Source organism: Neomonachus schauinslandi, chromosome 2 (genome assembly GCF_002201575.2).
Source record: "Neomonachus schauinslandi chromosome 2, ASM220157v2, whole genome shotgun sequence".
Taxonomy (NCBI): Eukaryota; Metazoa; Chordata; class Mammalia; order Carnivora; family Phocidae; genus Neomonachus; species Neomonachus schauinslandi.
In genome coordinates, this window is record NC_058404.1 from 38,988,401 (window position 1) to 39,007,928 (window position 19,528).

At 40.2% G+C, this 19,528-nt stretch overlaps 1 protein-coding gene across 2 annotated transcripts; it reads left to right on the forward strand.

The window, feature by feature from the left end:
- The first annotated feature begins 885 nt into the window (after nt 1–885).
- On the forward strand, nt 886–16,264 carry AP3M2 (adaptor related protein complex 3 subunit mu 2). Of its 2 annotated transcripts, XM_021681537.2 has the most exons (9): nt 886–914; nt 2,613–2,955; nt 5,903–6,074; nt 10,059–10,196; nt 12,231–12,316; nt 12,746–12,879; nt 14,236–14,443; nt 14,720–14,864; nt 16,011–16,264. In XM_021681537.2, the coding sequence occupies exons 2-9, from the start codon at nt 2,683–2,685 to the stop codon at nt 16,109–16,111; spliced, it is 1,257 nt and encodes a 418-aa protein (XP_021537212.1). In that variant the 5' UTR covers nt 886–914; nt 2,613–2,682; the 3' UTR covers nt 16,112–16,264. The 2 variants fall into 2 exon arrangements, with proteins under 2 accessions (XP_021537212.1, XP_044768210.1); XM_044912275.1 differs by lacking the exons at nt 886–914; nt 5,903–6,074 and having other exon boundaries at nt 2,618–2,956; nt 10,050–10,196; nt 16,011–16,212.
- Nucleotides 16,265–19,528: the final 3,264 nt, after the last annotated feature.

Genomic DNA, 19,528 nt, shown 5'->3' on the forward strand with positions numbered 1-19,528 from the left:
GCATTAATACCATTAACACCAGTTTGCCATTTTATCGAACACATGTGATGTGCCAGGCACCTTCCCATACCTCATCTTATAGTTTAACTAAAAGTGAACCTTGTCTGACTTCTACTTCATGACTCTCTGGATCACAATGATTTGAATCACTTAAAATGTATTATAAAAGTCATTAGAACTCCAATGCAATTTGCAGAGAGACCTGCCCAACTACCTCATTTTCAGATCTGGGAACTGAGATTCTGAAAGGTTAAGTGCCGTGTCCAAGGTCAAGCAGGTGGTGGTCTAGCTGGGGCTGGAAGAGGCCTCCTGAATCGAGAGTCCAGAGCTCTCGATAAGACGCTAAACAGCCAATCACCTTTACTTTCCCCGATGCACATCAATGAAAAGGCAGTGTGTCTCTTTTTAAATGCATTTATCTAATGGAAAGGAGTTATTACTGCTCAAGATTTGTTACCCATGATATGCTATTTGACAAATCGTGCCCTGGAAATCACACTTTTGAGCATCCCCCTCGAGGTACATTCAGGGTTACGCAGGTGGCAGCAGCAGCCACCCCTTTGTGACTGGATGACCAAGGGCCAGGCGGCCCTCAGATTGTTCACGACAGCCAGTCAGGGCTCGGAGCCACAGAACTGCACCAATTGGAGATTACCGAAGCCTCAACAAGGGCCAATTGGGGACTCAAAGCCGAGAAGAATGTGACTGGCGGACAGCGATCAATCAGAGGGGGAGAAGCGGATCACTGACGTCCAATCAGAGGCTTTAAGATCTCGGTCGTGGGCGGTGCTGGCGTGAGGCCCACGGGGCAGCCAATCAGCAGGCGAGCGGCCGCCGGCGCGCGTGCGGGGGCGGCCGGGGGGCGGGGTCTGTCTGCGCGTCGGAACGGTGGGTGCTGCGAGGAGCGAGGCTGGGTGAGGAGGGCTGGAGACCTCCGGGTTGGGTTCTGGCTGGGTCCGGGTTGGGGGCAGCGCGTGCACGCACCCGGCTGGGGTCTGGGGGTTGGGGACTGGGACGCGCGAGGGGCCGGGCCGGACGCGCGGGGCAGGTTCAGAGTTACGGGTTGCCGTGGGATTGACCCTCCCGAGATACAGGATGCGGCGGGGAGAGCTGAGGGACCGAGTACCGGGCTGGGGAGGTGGCCCGCTCCGTCCTGCTGGTTGAGGGAGGAGGGGACACTGTTGCCACGGCAACGCACGTGTGCAGTCTGGCGACCTTTTTCATCGCTTGAACCTGCGCACACCTTAAATGCCCCCTCCCCCCGACCACCCCCGCCCTAAATGGCCTCCATCATCTTTTGCTCGCAGGCAGCTGGGCTGGGACCAGCGCAAAAATAACCTACTTTAGCAGCCGCCTCTCCTCCTCCCCAGCCTGGTTACCCACCTCTTCCCCTCCCTCCAGCTGCCTCGTCCGCGGACAGAGGGATTAAGCTTGCCCTGGGGCACTTGGTACGACAGGCCTTTGCGGTTTGACCACCAGGGCCAGTTCGCAGCCAACTCGTGGAATGGGGTCATTCCCCACAGCTGGGGTCCAGCGCGGGCGCCACATACTGGGGACAGGCACCGTAGAGATGCTGCCGCCTGAGAGACCTTGGGTATCCCCCAGAGAGATTTTTTTAGGGCAGTCAATGCAGAACCTTGTTCATAACAAGTACTCAGAGAATGGGGTCTGACTGACTGAATGAAGACCACAGTGATGGCTTTCCATCCGTGGACCAGCACTGTCCAATAGATACGTAAAGCGAGCCAGATATGTAATTTTACGGTTTTCTAGTAACCACATTTTTTAAAAAGGTTAAATTAGGGGCGCCTGGATGGCTCAGTGAGTTAAGCATCTGCCTTCAGCTCAGGTCATGATACCAGGGTCCTGAGATTGAGTCCCACATAGGGCTCCTTGCTTAGCAGGGAGCCTGCTTCTCCCACTGCCTGCGGCTCCCCGCTTGTGCTCTCTCTCTGTCAAATAAATAAATAAAATCTTTAAACAAAAACAAACAAGGTTAAATTAATTTTAGTATATTTTATTTAACCTGATATATCAAAATATCAATATTAAGTTAATATTAATTAATCTATTAAATTATTGGTATCTAAAATTCCATTTTGAATACAAGACCTTCAAAGTCTGGTGTGTATTTATACTTACAGCACATCTCAGTTCAGCCCAGACACATTTCAAGTGCTTAATGATGGCATTTAGCTAATGGCTGCCATATGAGACTGGACAACCATAAGCATTTCTTATGTATGTGTGAGTTGTGGCTAAATACATGAAACTCATCAATATTCTTTTGAAACTCTCATCTGTGTGGGGCGCACTGCAATGAGGCAACAAGAAACGGTAAGGCCTGGTCTTTTTTCTCAAGGAGCTTCCAGTCCAGTTGAGAAAACAGACATCCAAAAATTAAGTAGAATTTTAAATGGTATAATTAAGGCAATAGTAAAGATAACCAGGCAGTAGATGATTGGCAAACAGGATGGCTGATAATTATCCTTAGGAATTCTAGGGAGGGATACTTCAGATTCTTACAGTAGAGGAGGACTTGAGTCTGCTCTTGAAGGATGGGTACAGTGTTTTGATTGAGTGGAATTGACCATGCCTTCTTTTATTTTTAGGGTTGAAAATTGGCAGTTCTGAGGCTTTCAGACCAAAGAAGACTTTCCTCTCTCACTGACAATCTCCACCATGATTCATAGCCTCTTCTTGATCAACTCCTCAGGAGATATTTTCCTGGAAAAACATTGGAAAAGTGTGGTCAGCCGTTCTGTTTGTGATTACTTTTTTGAGGCGCAAGAGAGAGCGACTGAGGCAGAAAATGTACCTCCAGTTATCCCTACCCCTCACCACTATCTCTTAAGTGTTTACCGTCACAAGATCTTTTTTGTGGCTGTGATCCAGACAGAGGTCCCACCTCTATTTGTTATTGAGTTCCTTCACCGAGTAGTGGACACATTTCAGGTGCGTGAATGTGAGGAGGCTCGTACATGTAAATTATAAAGTGTCTTTATGGTTCTTTTCCCATTGTATTCAGCTTTAATTAAGGAACTTTTTAAAAAATCAAAACTGACATTGCTCACTTCCTCTCCCATCTGATAAGATTCTTGTTTCTGTTTATTGAATTGGCTGCATCTGAAATGACAAATTGAATACCTTTGAACCTGTTGCATAAGAAAGCCACTCTACTTGGAATGATTGTATACAGTCATTTTAGTTCTGGAAATTGGAATTGCCCTACTTTTTGTTCATAAATCAGAGGAAATTAATTTGGGGGTTTTGTTTTGTTTTAGTGGACTTGATGCTAGCCATTGTCAACTACGTTGCTTTGAGTTGCCTCAAAAAGTGATGAGTGTGTAAAGATACGTATATTTTCAAAAGTTAGGAGAAAGCTAAGTAATGCTTGTTTCACTCTCCTTGGCAGGAGTAATTTGTGAACCCAAACTTCATCTTGGGTTTGGGGTGCTTACCACAGCGTGTCAGTGATGAACTCTTGTTGCAAACAAGATTGGAAAATCTTCTGTTCCTGTAAAGAATTTAAGTGACACATTTTACAAGACATGGTTTTCACTTTGAGTTTTTCTTTCAGGAATAGATTTGAAGATCTTGGGGGAGCAGGGTATAGGGGAAGTATAAGTAAGTTATACCAGAATGTCAGCACCATTTATAGCAGAGGATTTTAGGCTGCCCAGACTCTGAATTCAAACAGTGGGATCCTTCCCCCTAAAAGAATTGCTCAAATTCTGTTACAGTTATTTGCATAACTCAGTAAGTGAGAAGCAAGGGCCCTTTGGTTTAACTTCTGTGTCATGTGAAGTCTGGAATTGGTCATATGAATACAGAAATTGTGGAATTAGAGAAGAGAATGACTCCGATATGACGATGAAATTAAAAAACAAGTCAAAGAGCCCTTTTATTTGCAGTCATATCTGTATCACGTGTCTAGAACAGCATATATTTCATAATTTTTTTCCCACCAATACAGTAAAAACTTGGGAATTATAAATCCCAGTATGTGGAGGAACTAGAAGTAGAAGAACCCAGTATTATGACCTCAAACTACTCTTGTTGGGCCTTATTATGATTTCCACATATGATACTTTACCCCATTCTAAGATTAGCAGTCCCATTGGTGAAACCCAGCATTTGCTTCATACTCCATAGCAATATTATGTAATTTATTACAAGACAGGAAGTGAGAAAGGTTGCTTAATCTAGTGGAAACCACAGAGGAATTTGGGATAACAGTCAAGTAACTAGTTTGGAAGTCTGGGACTTCAGAGCTTGTCATTTTTGAAGGATTTGTTAAAAGCAAATGGACATACCCTGATTTTAATGTCTTCTCTCTGGCTGCATTATTTTTTTAGTACTGGAATATGATGGAAGAGTTCCAGCTGTAGAATTGCAAATGCTTTTGCTATAGCAATTTGTCATACTTATATTCTTTCCAGTGACTCAGTTCACATTATGTCTGATTTATAAAATCTCGTGAGGTGTCTTATTTATTTTTCAAAAGAAAAGCACTCTTGGGAAGGAAATGTGTTACTTTTTTCCCCCCTTAAATCCTTGTTTTTAAAGAAGAAGTCTTGTTTTAGAAACACATTCCTGACCTTTAAGTGTTCTTGGATATTGGAATGTCTCTGATATTTGCCATTATCTGATGTAATTTAGATCACAGCTGTAGTCTGTTCAGTTATGGATGTCATGATTTTAGGAGCATATTGGGAAACTAGAGCATATTCAAAGAAATGGCAAGGTTGTGGAACAATCTAGAAACCATACCACAGCATGAACAGTGGAAGGATCAAACAGTTTGGGTGGGAGAAAAAAAATGGAAGTGAAAGCTTGCAGCTGTCTTCAAATAACTGTGGGGCTGTTATGTAAATTTGTTCTGTAAGGCAGATCTAGGAAGCAAATTTCAGTCTAGCAAAAGAAAGAACTTTCTAATAATCAGAGCTTTCCATGCATAGAATGGGCTTTCTCAAAAGGGTGAATTTCCCTTCAGTGGATGAATTCAACGAGGGTTGTATGACCATCTCAGAGGTCCTGGAAAAGATGTGACTGACGTTGCTAGAAGGGGCATATCAAATGACTACAAGCATTTCTTTCTTTTAATCATCATGCATCACATTTTGTAAAGTACTTTTTGTTTATAAAGCACTTTCACACATACTATCATTTAATCAGTCATGCTTAGTTCTTAAAACATCCCTGTGCATCCAGTGGTATTATCCTAATTATACTATTAAAAGAAAAATCAAAACCCGAATTAGCATGACTTTTCTAGTAAGTGACAATAAGGTTACCACCCAGGTCTTCTGATTTGGAATCCAGTATTTTTTCCACAACGTGGATCATTTAGTATCTCAGTCTTTATTAGTAAAAGGACAAAGCCTTAGAATCCTAGCATCTTAGTGTAAAGATGATCCAAAGAGATTTTCTGGTGCGCTAGTTCATCTCCCTCATTTCATTTTATTTCCCTCTCAGTTCGTATTTGCTGCATGAATGTTAAGGAATAGCACAACAGAAAGAGTTAAAAAGATTTTTGGGTCCAATCTGTGTCATATCAAGTATTATTATTTTGCATAGTTCTTTCAAATTCTTGTTCCTAAGCACGTATGATAGTCTAGATTCAGTTTTGTCTAGTTGAAGAAACTAACCCAAAAAAGTTAAATAACTTTCTCTTAATTTATAAAAGAAGTTAGTAATGACACTAGTACTATAAGCCAGTCCAGTGTTCTTTCTGCCTCCGCTTAAGAGAACTATGGTTATGCTTCATTCCCTTATTGTAGAAGAATATCCCAAAGCACTGTGTAAACACATGGACAGGCCTAGATCCTTATTCCTTAGGAAGATTCTCTTTATTACAGTCTCTGAATGATCTACATTATATATATTGTATTTTCATCAGGATTATTTTGGAGTCTGTTCAGAGCCTGTGATCAAAGACAATGTGGTTGTGGTTTATGAGGTACTAGAAGAGATGCTTGACAATGGGTTTCCATTGGCTACCGAGTCAAACATCCTCAAAGAACTGATAAAGCCTCCCACTATCCTTCGAACGGTCGTCAACACCATAACAGGTATGGAGAAAGGGGAAACCCACAAAGAGCTGCTGTCCTGGGTGTGGCTTCCTCCCTCGTTGTGCATTGTTTTGAGTGCTTGTCTTTGGGGCTCTCAGATGTCCAGGTGCTTTAATTTTGCTCATTATAGTCTTTGATTATGACCTGAAATATGTCTTTGTTATGTAGAAAATACCCTGATTTCAATGACAGAATAAAGTGTACTCCTTTAAAAAGAGGTTTTTTTTCTGATTACAGAAGAAACACTTGATTATTATAGGAATGTCAGAGATACAGAAAAGCACAAAGAACTTGAAAATAACTTTTTTAAAAAAAGATTTTACTTATTTGTCAGCGAGAGAGGGGACACAAGCAGGGGGAAGGGGCAGGCAGAGGGAGAAGCAGGCTCCCCGCTGAGCAGGGAGCCCGATGCGGGGCTCAATCCTGGGACCTTGGGATCACCACCCAAGCCGAAGGCAGACACTTAACTGACGGAGCCACCCAGGTGTCCCAAAAATAACTCTTAATCCTGCCACAGTTTTGACATACTTTTTGTCTTTTCCAGACAGATGAATAATGAATAGATGCATAGAATTTTGAAAAAACAACTCTTGTATATTTTTTTTATAACTTTCATCAATATTTTGTGAACATTATCCCCTTATGATACATTTTCTTCTACGTGATTTTTAGTGACTTTATAATTTTCTTCCATATGGAATAGACCTTAAGTTATTTACTCAGTCCGTGTTTTTGATGTTTCTGATTTTTTGTTCTTTTAAATAACAAGGAATTAACATTCTTATACTTAAATCTTTGTGTACATGTAGGATGATTTGTTTTCAGTACTAGCAATGGAAGTACTAGATCAAAGGGCGTGCTCATTTTAAGGACTTTAATGCATTGTGCCAAATTGCCCTTCAGAAAATTTATACTTTCAGTAGCAGTTTCTATGCATCCTAGCCAACCCTACTATAATTATTAATTTTTTCAAAATTTTGGCAATTTAATAGTTTAGTCATATCTTTTTTTTTTTTTTTTTTAAGATTTTACTTACTTATTTGACAGGGAGAGAGCATGAGAGAGCGCGAGCGAGCACACAAGCAGGGGGAGCTGGAGAGGGAGAAGCAGGCTTCCCACTGAGCAGGGAGCCCAATGCAGGGCTTGATCCTAGGACCCTGGGATCATGACCTGAGCCAAAGGCAGACGCTTAATGAGCCACCCAGGCGCCCCAGTTTAGTCTTATCTTATGTATATCCTCATTTTTTATTACTAAGGAAGTTAAAACCCTTCGAGTATTCATTGACTATTCTTCCTCTATTGTGAATTACCTAGTTGTGTGTCCTTTGCCCAGTTTTTCTTTTGTTGTTGAAATGTGTTTCTTTTTTCATACTAATTTAAAAGAATTCCTTTCGGGACACTTGGGTGGCTTAGTCAGTTAAGCGTCTGACTCTTGATCTCAGCTCAGGTCTTGATCTCAGGGTTGTGAGTTCAAGTTCCAAGTTGGGCTCCATGCTGGGTGTGGAGCCTACTTAAAAAAAAAAAAAAGGAAAAAGAATTCCTTTTATTTAAGGACATTAAACTATCATGTATGTTGGAAATACTGGAAATATACATGGTAGTTTGTAGTTCTGTATATTTTTGATCCTCTGTTACAGATATTTTCTCACAGTCTATGTGAGACTTGTCATTTAGCATTGTTTACAGTGTGTTTAGCCACATTTAATTCTGATTTAATCATATTAATCATTCTGCTTCATTCAGCTTTTATATTTTGGCTCTTAATATATAAACAAGAGTTTGCATGGCATTTTGGCTCTTGCTTAATATATAAACAAGGGTTGCACGGCATTTGACAAACTGATTGAAAGATAATTTTTAAGAAGTATGAATATGCAAGAATACCTGGGAATATTTTGAAAAAGAATTACAAAGCCGCTGGACAGATTTGTCTTGTCAAATATCAAGCTATATTAAGTTCATATGGTACAGGAGACAAAAACTCATAGATAAGCTCTAAAAGCCAAGACAGTTTTGAAAATAAGTATATATTTTTTATTTTATTTCATTTTTTTAAAGATTTTATTTATTCATTTGACAGACAGCGAGCACAAGCAAGGGGAGCAGCAGAGGGAGCGCAAGAAGCAGGCTCCCCACTGAGCAGAGAGCCTGATATGGGGCTTGATCCCAGGACCCTGAGATCATGACCTGAGCTGAAGGCAGATGCTTAACTGACCCAGACGCCCCAAAAGTAAATATTTTTTAAAAAGATCGAGAACAGGAGAGAAAATGTGTCCCATCGGATAGATACAAGATACATCATATATATAATTTTTAAAACGTAGTATTGGCCCAGTAATAGACAAATAGATGATTGAGATAAGGTAGAAAGTTCAGAAACAGGGCGCCTGGGTGGCTTAGTTGGTTAAGTGCCTGCCTTTGGCTCAGGTCATGATTCCAGGGTCCTGGGACAGAGTCCCGCATTGGGCTCCCTGCTCAGCATCAGGAGTCTGCTTCTCCCTCTCCCTCTGCTGTGCTCTCTCCCCCCTCTGTCAAATAAATTAGTAAAATCTTAAAAAAAAAAGAAAAGAAAAAGAAAGTTCAGAAACAGACCCTTGCTTTTGTAGAAATTTGATATACATAGATCATATATCAAATCAGTGGGCCGGGGGCCAGGGTAACATATTGTATTAGGACAATCAGCTTTGGTAAGAACAAATGAAGTCCCTCTACCCATTCTGTACACAAAATAAATTCTAGCAAGGTCAAAGAGTTAAATACAAACCTTATAATTGTTAGAAGAAAACATAGGGGAATGTCTTTTTAATCTCAGAGAAGGGAAGGTCTTCTTCTTTTTTAAAAAGTGCATTTTTTTCTAGTTCTTTTATGGTTTCATTTTGTACTTAATTCTTTAATCCATTTGGAAATTATCTTGGTATACAATGTAAAGTAAGGCTCCATGTTTATTTCTCCAAAATTGTCTATCAGCTTTCCTAGCGCCATTTGTTAAATAACCATTTTCCCTGTTTTAAAATATTTTTGTCATGTACTAAGCCACTGTGGATTCTTTGTTTTTAGGCTTCCTGCCTTATCAAACTGCTTTAATTATTATAGCTTGATGACATGTTTTAATATGTGGTGCCTCTTTTTAAGAAAACAGATTGGTTGGGTTTTTCAATATTCTGGGTTCATTTAACTCTTAAGCTCTTTGTTAGTGCCTGAATCATTTATGAATACTATGGAGTCATTTTTCTGAATCTCTCTTAAATCTAGAAAAAGGTACCTGAGAGTCATTTTTGAAAAGCTGAACTGTTTTGCAAACATGCTGAATATATGTGTGTGTTTAATGTTTCTTTTAGGTTAAAAACATCCAGGTTACAAAAGAAGGAAATAGATTTTAAATTAGTTATAATATTTCAGAATTACAGCATAGAACTTTTGGATTAAAAAATATTTTTGATTCTTGTCGGGGGTGGGAAACGGAATTGATTTACAACTCTTACAGACAGGGAAAGACCTAATTTGTATTCTTTTCCTAAGATTCAGTATTAGTAGTAGTAAAATGTGTGCATTTTAATAACTAGCATAAATGTACTTAAGAACCTACCTTGAACTAGAATATTGTTTTTACCCATGAAAATTTTATATTAATATGTAAATCACCATCCCTGCTGAAAGCCAGTACATTATTTAAGCTACAAGCTATTGTGAAATTTGAGAGACAAGTTCAAGTTTCTTTCAAAACCAAAATATGATATCTGTTTCTCAGGTAACTTTTTAACCTTTATTCTGCTCAAAGAAGCAGACCAGATGGCAACAAGTTTTTAGAATAGACTACGTTACCCAGACAGAAGTTGAGACAACTCTTATCTTTTTTTTTTTTTTCTCCAATTGAGTGCATGAATAATAGGAACATAGAAACTTCTAGGGAAGTGTTCTATGATTATTAGATAATTGGTTACATCTAATTATCCAGTTGGAATTACAGTCATATTCATTATCTAGGAAGCACCAATGTGGGTGACCAGCTTCCTACTGGACAGCTGTCAGTGGTGCCCTGGCGAAGAACTGGGGTGAAGTACACCAACAATGAGGCCTATTTTGATGTGATCGAAGAGATTGATGCTATCATTGATAAATCAGGTAAGTGCTTTTAATCTGTTTTCAGAACTAGAAAGTAGAAAGAGTCTCCTTCATACAGTGCTTGCTAGTATCAGAATTATCCCCCATTCAAGATCATTCATTTTAATTTTGTGCCTACTTTGTGTCAAGCACTGTGCTAGGTACTGGGAATAGACTTAAATATTATGATGCAGATGACATGATCATATTTGTAGGGGCCCCTAAAGACTCAACAGAAAACTGTTAGAACTAATAAACAAATTCTGTAAAGTTGCAAGGTATACAATCAACGTAAAAAACAGTAGCATTCTAAATACAAACAATGAACTATGCTAAAAGAAAATTAAGAAAACAGTCCCATTTACAAAAGCACCAAAAAGAATAAAATAGTTAGGAATAAACTTAACCAAACTCATACTCAGAAAATTATAAAACACTGATGAAGGAAATTAAAGAAGACACAAATAAATGGAAAGGCATCCTGTGTTCATGGAGTGGAAGAATTAATATTACTAAAATGTTCAGAGGCACCTGAGTGGTTCAGTCGATTAAGCGTCTGCCTTCAGCTCAGGTCATGATCTCAGGGTCCTGGGATCGAGCCCCACGTCAGGCTCCCTCAGCAGGGAGTCTGCTTCTCCCTCTCCTTTTGCCCCTCTCCCCCCCCCCCGCGCTCATGCTCGCTCTCAAATAAATAAATCTTTTAAAAAAAAGATTCTCTCTCTCTCCCTCTGCCCCTCCTTCTCCCTTCCTTTTAAACAAAAATAAAAAAATTTTTAAATTTTTTAAAAAGTTCATATTACCCAAAGCAATCTATAGATTCAGTGTAATCCCCATCAAAATCCCAATGGCACTCTTTACAGAAATAGAAAAAACAATGCTAAAATTCATATGGAACCACAAAAGACCCCAAATAGCCAAAGCAATCTTGAGCAAGAACAACAAAGTTGGAGACTTCATACTTCCTGATTTCAAAATATATTACAAAGCTACAGTAATCAAAACTATTACACTGGCATAAAAACAGACACATAGGCCAATGAAATAGAGAGTTCAGAAATAAAACCACGCATTTACAGTCAACTGATCTTTGACAAGAGAACCAAGATTATACCATGGGGGAAGGATAGTCTCTTCATTAAATGATGCTGGGGAAACAGAATTTCCACATGTGGAAGAATAAAATTGGACTCTTATCTCACACCAAAAAAATACAAAAAACAAAACTCAAAATGGATTAAAGACTTAAATGTAAAATGTGAAATCATAAAACTGCTAGAAGAAGACACAGGGAAAATGCTTCTTGACACTGGTCTGGATAATGGCTTTTTTGGATATGACACCAAAAGCAGAAATAGACAGTTAGGATTGCATCAAACTAAAAAGTTTCTGCACAAAAAAAAACAGTCAACACAGTGAAAAGGCAACCTGTGGGAGAAGCTCAAGGAGACGGTGTTGAGTGAAAGGAAAGAGAAGTTCAGAATTGTGAAAAAGCATGGGCATTTGAAAGCTGTGCAAAGAAGGGGAAAGCCACAGAAAGCACTGAGGAAGTGGAGCTAGAAAAATAGAAAACTAGGTGAAGTTAGGAGAAAGGAGGGTTTTACAAAGGGAGAAGTGGTCTACAATGACATGCTACAGAGAACTTCTATAGGATAAAGTTGAAAAGTGTCCATTTGATTCATTGGTGACCGTAGGGAGAGCAGTTTCTGCTGTGAAGTTTTCTGAACCATTGGTTACGATGGTACCCTGTTTGATTCTGGTACTAGATGGAAAACTTCTTTAAGCTAATAACTGTCTCATTAATCTTTTATTCCCATTGCTTCATCATAGTGTCTCATATTTGATATGCAGTTGATAAATGTTTAGAAGGATGGACCAATGCATTGGGTAGATGAATAGATGGACAGAAGGAAGGAAGGAAGGGAGGGAGGGAGGGAGAAGACAAAAGTTGGGGAAGAAAAGAGAAGATTAAGGTGGTAGGGAGGAAATAAGTTGGTTGGGAAAGACAGAAGTGTTGAATAACCTCTTACTGTCTTTTTTGCCTTGTTCCTATCTCAGGTTCCACAATTACTGCTGAGATCCAGGGGGTCATTGATGCCTGCGTCAAGCTGACTGGAATGCCAGACCTTACGCTTTCCTTCATGGTAAAATCCTAAACCACAGGTTCAGATTTCGGGATGGCAAATTAATTGCTTCTGGAAAGACAGTGGTGAGAATGGAATGGAACAGTAAATAATTAAGGACAGGGGTGCCTGGGTGGTTAATCAGTTAAGCGTCCGACTCTCGATCTCAGCTGAGGTCTTGATCTCAGGGTCGTGAGTTTAAGCCCCACACTGGGTTTCCACGCTGGGTGTGGAGCCTACTTAAAAAAAAAAAAGAAAGAAAAAATAATTAAGGACAGCCACAAAGCTTGTATCAGGCTTGAATTTTCTATAAGTAGATACAGAATTTGTGTGTGTGGGTGTGCACGTGTGCGTGCACATTTAAATAAAGACAGCATCTGAATGAGTTTCCCAAAAGCAATATGGGTGTTTAATTCCTACTAATTGCTTTTCCTTGCCTGGTGACTACAGAATCCCAGGTTGTTGGATGATGTCAGCTTCCATCCTTGTGTTCGTTTCAAGCGCTGGGAATCTGAGCGTATCCTCTCCTTCATCCCTCCTGATGGAAACTTTCGCCTGCTCTCTTACCATGTCAGTGCACAGAAGTAAGCAGCCCTTATAATTAAGAATAGAATCATATGTGTATATGTGGAAACAGTATCCGTAGTGATTAAGGACTCAGGCTCTAGAGTTACCTGCGTTCACATTCCAGTTTCTGTACTTACTAATCGGGTAACCTCAGGTGAGTTGTTTAACCTTCCTGTGTCTGTTTTCTTATCTGTAAGCGGAAAACAAAAAAATGGGCCTTGTTTGAAGATTAAATAAAACAGTCTAAATAGTGCTTAACACAAAGCTGGTGCTCATTTAAGTTTGCTGCTGCTGTTTTTGTTACTGTATGTCTAAACAAGAACACTTTTCCTCAGATTGGAATCCGAGTACACCTGTATTCAATCCCCGTGACCCAAAAAAGCATTAAACTATGCTATGAAAAATCATAAAAGGCAGTCATTTTTGGTCTTGAACATTCTCTTTAATACCTCTTCAAAGGACTTGAGAAGCCCTTAGTATAAGGTGTGTAGTAGAAGGAATACAGACCGAAGAGAGCCATGACACCTCAGATCCACCAATACTTCCCTGTGGGGTTTGGAACAAATAATTTAGGAAAATATCTGCGTGCCTGAGAGCAAAGGCTCTGGGCTCAGACTGCCTACATTTAAACCCCATCTTCAGTACTTACGATATATGACCTTGGACAGGTTACTTAATCTTAGTGAAGTAAAAGGACATCATTATTTATAAAATCAGGACAGGAGCAGTACCTACTTCATACTTATTGGGAGGATTAAACAAGATAATGGAGAAAGAACATCTAGCATAGAACTGGCATACAGGAGTGTTTAATAGATATTAAGCACTATTATTGCTTTGGTATTACTCTGTGATTTCTCTATTTCCTGTTCTGTCCTATCATGACAACCTACCATATGTACCTCATCAGATTTCATGAGGATCAGAGGAAGTCCGGTAAAAGCACTCCCAAGATACTATAAAAGGTCCATGAGGTATGAATAGTACTCTCGCAAGTACAAATAATTATCGGTCACATGTCATAAAGTAAAACACAGAGATATGGTGACTCCTAATTTTTATCTCTAATGCCCTTCTCATAGTAGGCTTAGTATACCCTTTGGTTTTTGTTAATATTATTCAGTCATTGGAAGAGTTAGTTCACTAACTAACTAGACAGCATCTTAGCTTTACAAAAAGAAAAAAATTAAAGATTACTGGTTTTTTTTCCTGTGCCTTTTTTTTTTTTTTTTTTAATATAAGGAGTAAAGGAGTAGGTAAGGAAGGAAAAGCTGTCAATGGGGCAAAAAAAAAAAAAAAAAAGTATAAAAGAAGAAAATGTTGCCATTTTTCCAGTATAGTAATGAAATGGGTTTTTTGTCTCTCTTTTCCAGTCTGGTGGCAATTCCAGTGTATGTCAAACATAGCATCAGTTTCCGGGACAGTAGTTCACTTGGACGCTTTGAAATAACAGTGGGACCGAAGCAGACTATGGGGAAGACCATAGAGGGAGTGATTGTCACCAGCCAGATGCCCAAAGGGGTCCTGAATATGAGCCTCACTCCATCTCAGGGGACACATACATTTGACCCAGTTACCAAGGTAGGAGGAGAATAAGCAGGAGGTTTCAAATTGCTGATATTAAATAGAAGTATTTCTTCAGGAGCTCTCCACATAGACATTACACCTTGTTGAAAGGGAAGCTTAATCAAAGGGACATCCTTTTTCTCCTTGAGATAATTTATGGGGACAAATAGTTTTCTCTATTGAAAACCACTTTAGAGGCAGCTTGTAATACTGTGAACAGATGCCCTGAGGTTAGAGCTCAACCACCTCAGATGAAGGGTTCCACTGTAACTTCTTTCCTTATCTTTAAAGATGCTGTCGTGGGATGTAGGAAAAATAAATCCCCAAAAGCTACCAAGTTTGAAGGGGACCATGAGTCTTCAGGCTGGAGCTTCCAAGCCAGATGAGAACCCCACAATTAATCTGCAGTTTAAGATCCAGCAGCTGGCCATTTCTGGTGAGTGACTCACGACTTAGGTGGCTTCATGAGAACAGAAGTGGCTCTCTCCAGTAGGACATAGATCTCAGAATGCCTTCTGCTGGCTCCCTATTTATGGAGTTTGGTTTCATTACCTGATAGGTAATCTTGAGTAAAATCTTCTCTAGCATTTCTGGGGAAAGTTCATCATCCTTACTTTGAAGTTGGCTGAAGTGATTTGACTGCCAATATATAAGACACAGTTGAGAAGGAAATAGTGTGGGTAGATGGAGTGTTGGCAAGCAGGTGTTGAGTCATACTGGGGTTGTCAGTTTGGGGTCCCAAGGTTTTCAGGATGGGAAGGCTTCTGCGTTCTCAGCTGGTAACTGAGAAGAATAATTTCCCCTCCTTTCCCCCAGATTCAGAGGGACTTTCATATTTGCATTTATTACCATGTGGAACCCACATCAGCCCGCTGAGGTCTGCACCTGTCTCAGGCTGGTGATGATGATAGTTACTGCCTACCAGGCATTTACTATGTGCCAGGCACTGTTTTAAGCTCTTTCCATCTATGTTATTTAATCCTTAGAACAACTGTATAAAGTAGATAGGAGATGACTTCAGCTTTATATAAAGTTCCTATTTTTCTTTATCAACAGAACTTGTCTAATTTAAGTGGTTAACGTTCACTTCAATTATAAACTCTTTCATCTTAAAACACTTCACAAATTTTAAAGCCCTATACAGTATAAAATGTGTTTTGTTTATTAGTACAGTGAGAATACTTAGGAAGCATTCATCATTAAGTTATATTTTATTTCATTCATTAATTTTATTATTTATTCATGTATTCCATCCAATAACTTGAGAAAAACATAGAAGGGTCTTATTCTTTCCTTATCCTCATATCAGTCTGCATGTAACTTTCTGCCCTTGCCACTTTACAAATAGGTCTTCCAGTAGGATAGCTTTATGTTGGAGCAGTTTTTATTATCGGTGTATGGACCAAGAGTCAAAAACCTGTGAGCTTTAGGAAAGTGAAATAAATAAGGGACAATTATTATTATTTTTCTGGTTCATTGTTACAACTGTCTCTATCCCACTGATCCCTCTGAATTAAAATGGATTTAAACATAACATGCTACATGCTCCTTTTTGAATAATGCCTATCTTCCTTCCTTCCAGGACTCAAGGTGAATCGTCTGGATATGTATGGAGAAAAGTACAAACCCTTTAAGGGCATAAAATACATGACCAAAGCTGGAAAGTTCCAAGTTCGAACCTGAAGGGAGAGTTTTGCAAAAAGAACAGTCATGAATGCTTTTTCATTTCTTACTTGTCTAAAAGTAAAAAATACCAGCCTGTCTCCTAGGTCAGTATCCCCTTCTGGACCCACCTGCTCCCTTTTTTCCTTAGCCTTCAGTGCCATGGAGCTAATCAAGGGAGAGAAGGTCGCCAGGGAGAACTGGACAGAACTGAAACACAATCAGCACCAACTCAGTTCTGCGAGAAGAGATGTGTGACGGAGGGTAGAGACACTTGATGCCATATTTGACTATTCTTAACGTGGCTACCATAGAAAAAGACTAGCATTTGTTACTTGCTTGGCTTTAATGATCTAAGCCAACGAACGACCTCTTTTTGTTTTTTAAGGTAGAAAGATTAGAAAGAAGGAAAGAAAGCTTGGAAGAGTATGAATGTTAGTCACAGAAAGGCCAGTTAAGGATCTGATCTATGAGGGAGAAGAAAGGAAACAGTATTGAAGAAGTATGAGGACACAGGCTCAAGTGAAAGGGGCAGGAAAAGTAGTCAAGCCCCACATGAAGGAAGGTTGGAAGGAAAAGAGTGGAGTTGGTTTCTTTCTGATCCCTCTACTTTGATATCTATCTATCTATCTATATAAAATCATCAGTACTTCTAGAAGTGAACTGGAAACTTCTTAAATTTGAGTCCACTGATGACATGGAAAACCCCAGTAGAATCAGATTTTCCCTTGAAGACTATGATGATAACCGACCAGTTTTCAGATACTAACTACTGTTTGCCTTTAGCACTTGGTCTGTCATCTTCTGTGAGAAGGTGACCTGCCCTCTTCCTGGCGGAGGCCGCCTAAAATGCCCCTTTTCTAACCCAAAACAGTTTACTCACTTTGCATTGCAGAATTCACCAGGCTTTTTCCTGTTACCCAAGGACAATTTCAGAAAAGCCAATCCCATAATTCCAGGGCAGCCAGATTTTGTGTGTCACCATGTTGGAGTGTAGATGACCAACTCCTTCCTCATGAAGTGCATCACAGCTGTAACCCAGTGACTCCTTATTTATACTTGTCAGTGCTGGACTAGTGCTGGAGTTTTTAAAAATTTATATAGAAGACAGGTTTTAAAATTTTTGTTGTAGCTTAAGGAGTGATACTGTGCTCTGCTTAATGCATGGAGAAAAATGAAGACCTCTCCAAACCCTACAATTTTTCTCTAAAGCCCTGTTTCCAAATCCTTCAGCAATTTTGTTTTGCTAGTTTTATCTCCCTACTTCCTGGACTTGTTTTTGCTGCAGAGTAATGTTGCTTTGTGGTTTTCCTCTGGGATAAATTGTGCTGTATACAAACAGGTGTGTTTCATACTCCCATCACTCCAGAATTTGTCCTGAATGACTATGCCCTGCATACATACCTGGCAGGGTAGGGGAACAGCCCTGCCTATGATTCCAGAATACTCGGAATTACTTCTTCTGAGGGCTCTGAAGGATTTTAAGGTTTCCTAGGTCATAGGAAAACAACCAGTCTTGGTCCCTGGATATTTTTAGGTTTGTAAATCCAGCTGTGATATTTCCTCCCAGACAGTTCATCCTAATTTCAAGGGAAGAACTTGAGGAGAAATCAAGTATCTAGGGTATGGGACCTCCAGGCCTTAGCATGTGAAGTAATGTATCACCCTCGTAGCAGACCTCTGGAGCCCAGTGGAGCATCGCGGCGACCACCCAGCAGGGTGTCAGCATAAGAAGTGCAGGCCGTCTTGGTTGAGCTGTTCGATTCCATACGTGTTTAATATGTGTGGAAGTATCTCCTGTGTTTAAATCGTAATAAAGTTTGAGTTTTACCAGTCGTCTGTGTCCTAAGTGTCTTGTTACTGGGACTAACAGTAGTGTTATGCCAGACAGGCCTCGGTAGAAGCACTAAGAAATAAATCAGTTCGGGAGGATCTTACTACTTGTGTCTTTTCAACCAGTAGACCTAACGCCATAGGTATGGTATGATTCTCGTTACCTCTGGAAATAGGGGATGTTGGCATTAATGTCATTTTTCAGGTTGTAAGAACAAAGGTGAAGATCAGTCATTTTTCCCCATTAAAGACCAGCCATTAAAGCTGCCAATGGCTATTCTGGTGCTTTCCCCACGCTCTTGATCTTAGGTTTGTCAGTTTGGGTGTGAAATGGAAGATAAGTCATGGGCAGTCTTTGTAAAAAAGTATGGACACTGGTTGTTATCCCATATCCGTACTGATATCCTTTGGTAAATCTGTCGTGGCCATGAAAAGACGTTAGGGCTTTTTCTGTTTACGAACTAGTGTTTGGTATTTATGAATACTCCATCCTACCTGTCTTGGTCGTTAACATGTCTTCCCGCGCTCTGGCTGTTCTGGTTGCGCTGTGGTGTGACCAGGTGCATTTTATAATACATGTACTTTCCTCTGTGGCCAGTAGGTGGTGACTCAGTGCTAGCAATGAGATTAATTTTTTTTAATTGTTAGAATTTTAAAAGAATTGAATTTGAAACTCTTAAACTCTCCCCCAAGATTCCGAGTACTGGGGATTGGGTGAGTTTTTGGCTTTTGAAGTTAAACGTGAAACCAAAAATTTATGACACTTTTTGATAACCAGACTTCAGATCGGAGCTCTAGGAGGATAGCAGTTTCCATCATCTGAGTTCCTCTAAGTCTTTACCCACTAAAATGTATTGCACAGCTACCTAAGAATCTTTGTCCTTCAGATCTGTTAGCGTCTATTTGCTTTATTAACCAGCTGGGGAGAAGGAACTATTTCATTTCCCCCTTATAACCCTTTCCCTGGCCTGCCTAGTTCCAGACATTTTATCCTAAATTTCCTAACCCACACCAGATAATGATGTTTTGTTCTTTGAATGTATTTCAGTGTAATTCGAAGGAATCTGCGGGGCCGGGACTCAGCCTTGCAGCTTGGTCCGCGGCCTCTTGTGTCTTCATCCAGTCTGTGGTTGCCGGGACCTCACCCAGAGGAATGTTGGGGCCTGTCACTTGGCGTTTCCATCCTAGGAGGCCTTGCTGCTTCAGTTCATTTCATTCATCCGGGTCTCTGAAGAAAGGCTTGTCATGCAAAGGGGATGGGGCGAAACCCACTGAATTCCTGCCAGAGATGTGCTCGCTGGGAGTCCTGCCTATTGTCCTCGAGCAGTGTTTGTCTAAAATGGCCGAGGGACACTTCTATCTCAAATAAAACCTGCCACTTGCACGGGAAACTTGTGCGGGAGAGGTCTAAGGTGGAGGAATCTGTGGCTTCAGTTTCTGTGATCTGCATCTATTTAACTGCTCCGGGGGCTTGAGGATTTCAGGGAAGTTTGGGTTTTGCTCCCCTCTAACTCAAGCTCGTGGGCTTTAGAGTCTCTTCTGTGAGCTGAAACTATGTACTTTTCTTCTAAGAACCTCTAAACTGAGCAGTTCTCACAGCCTTTC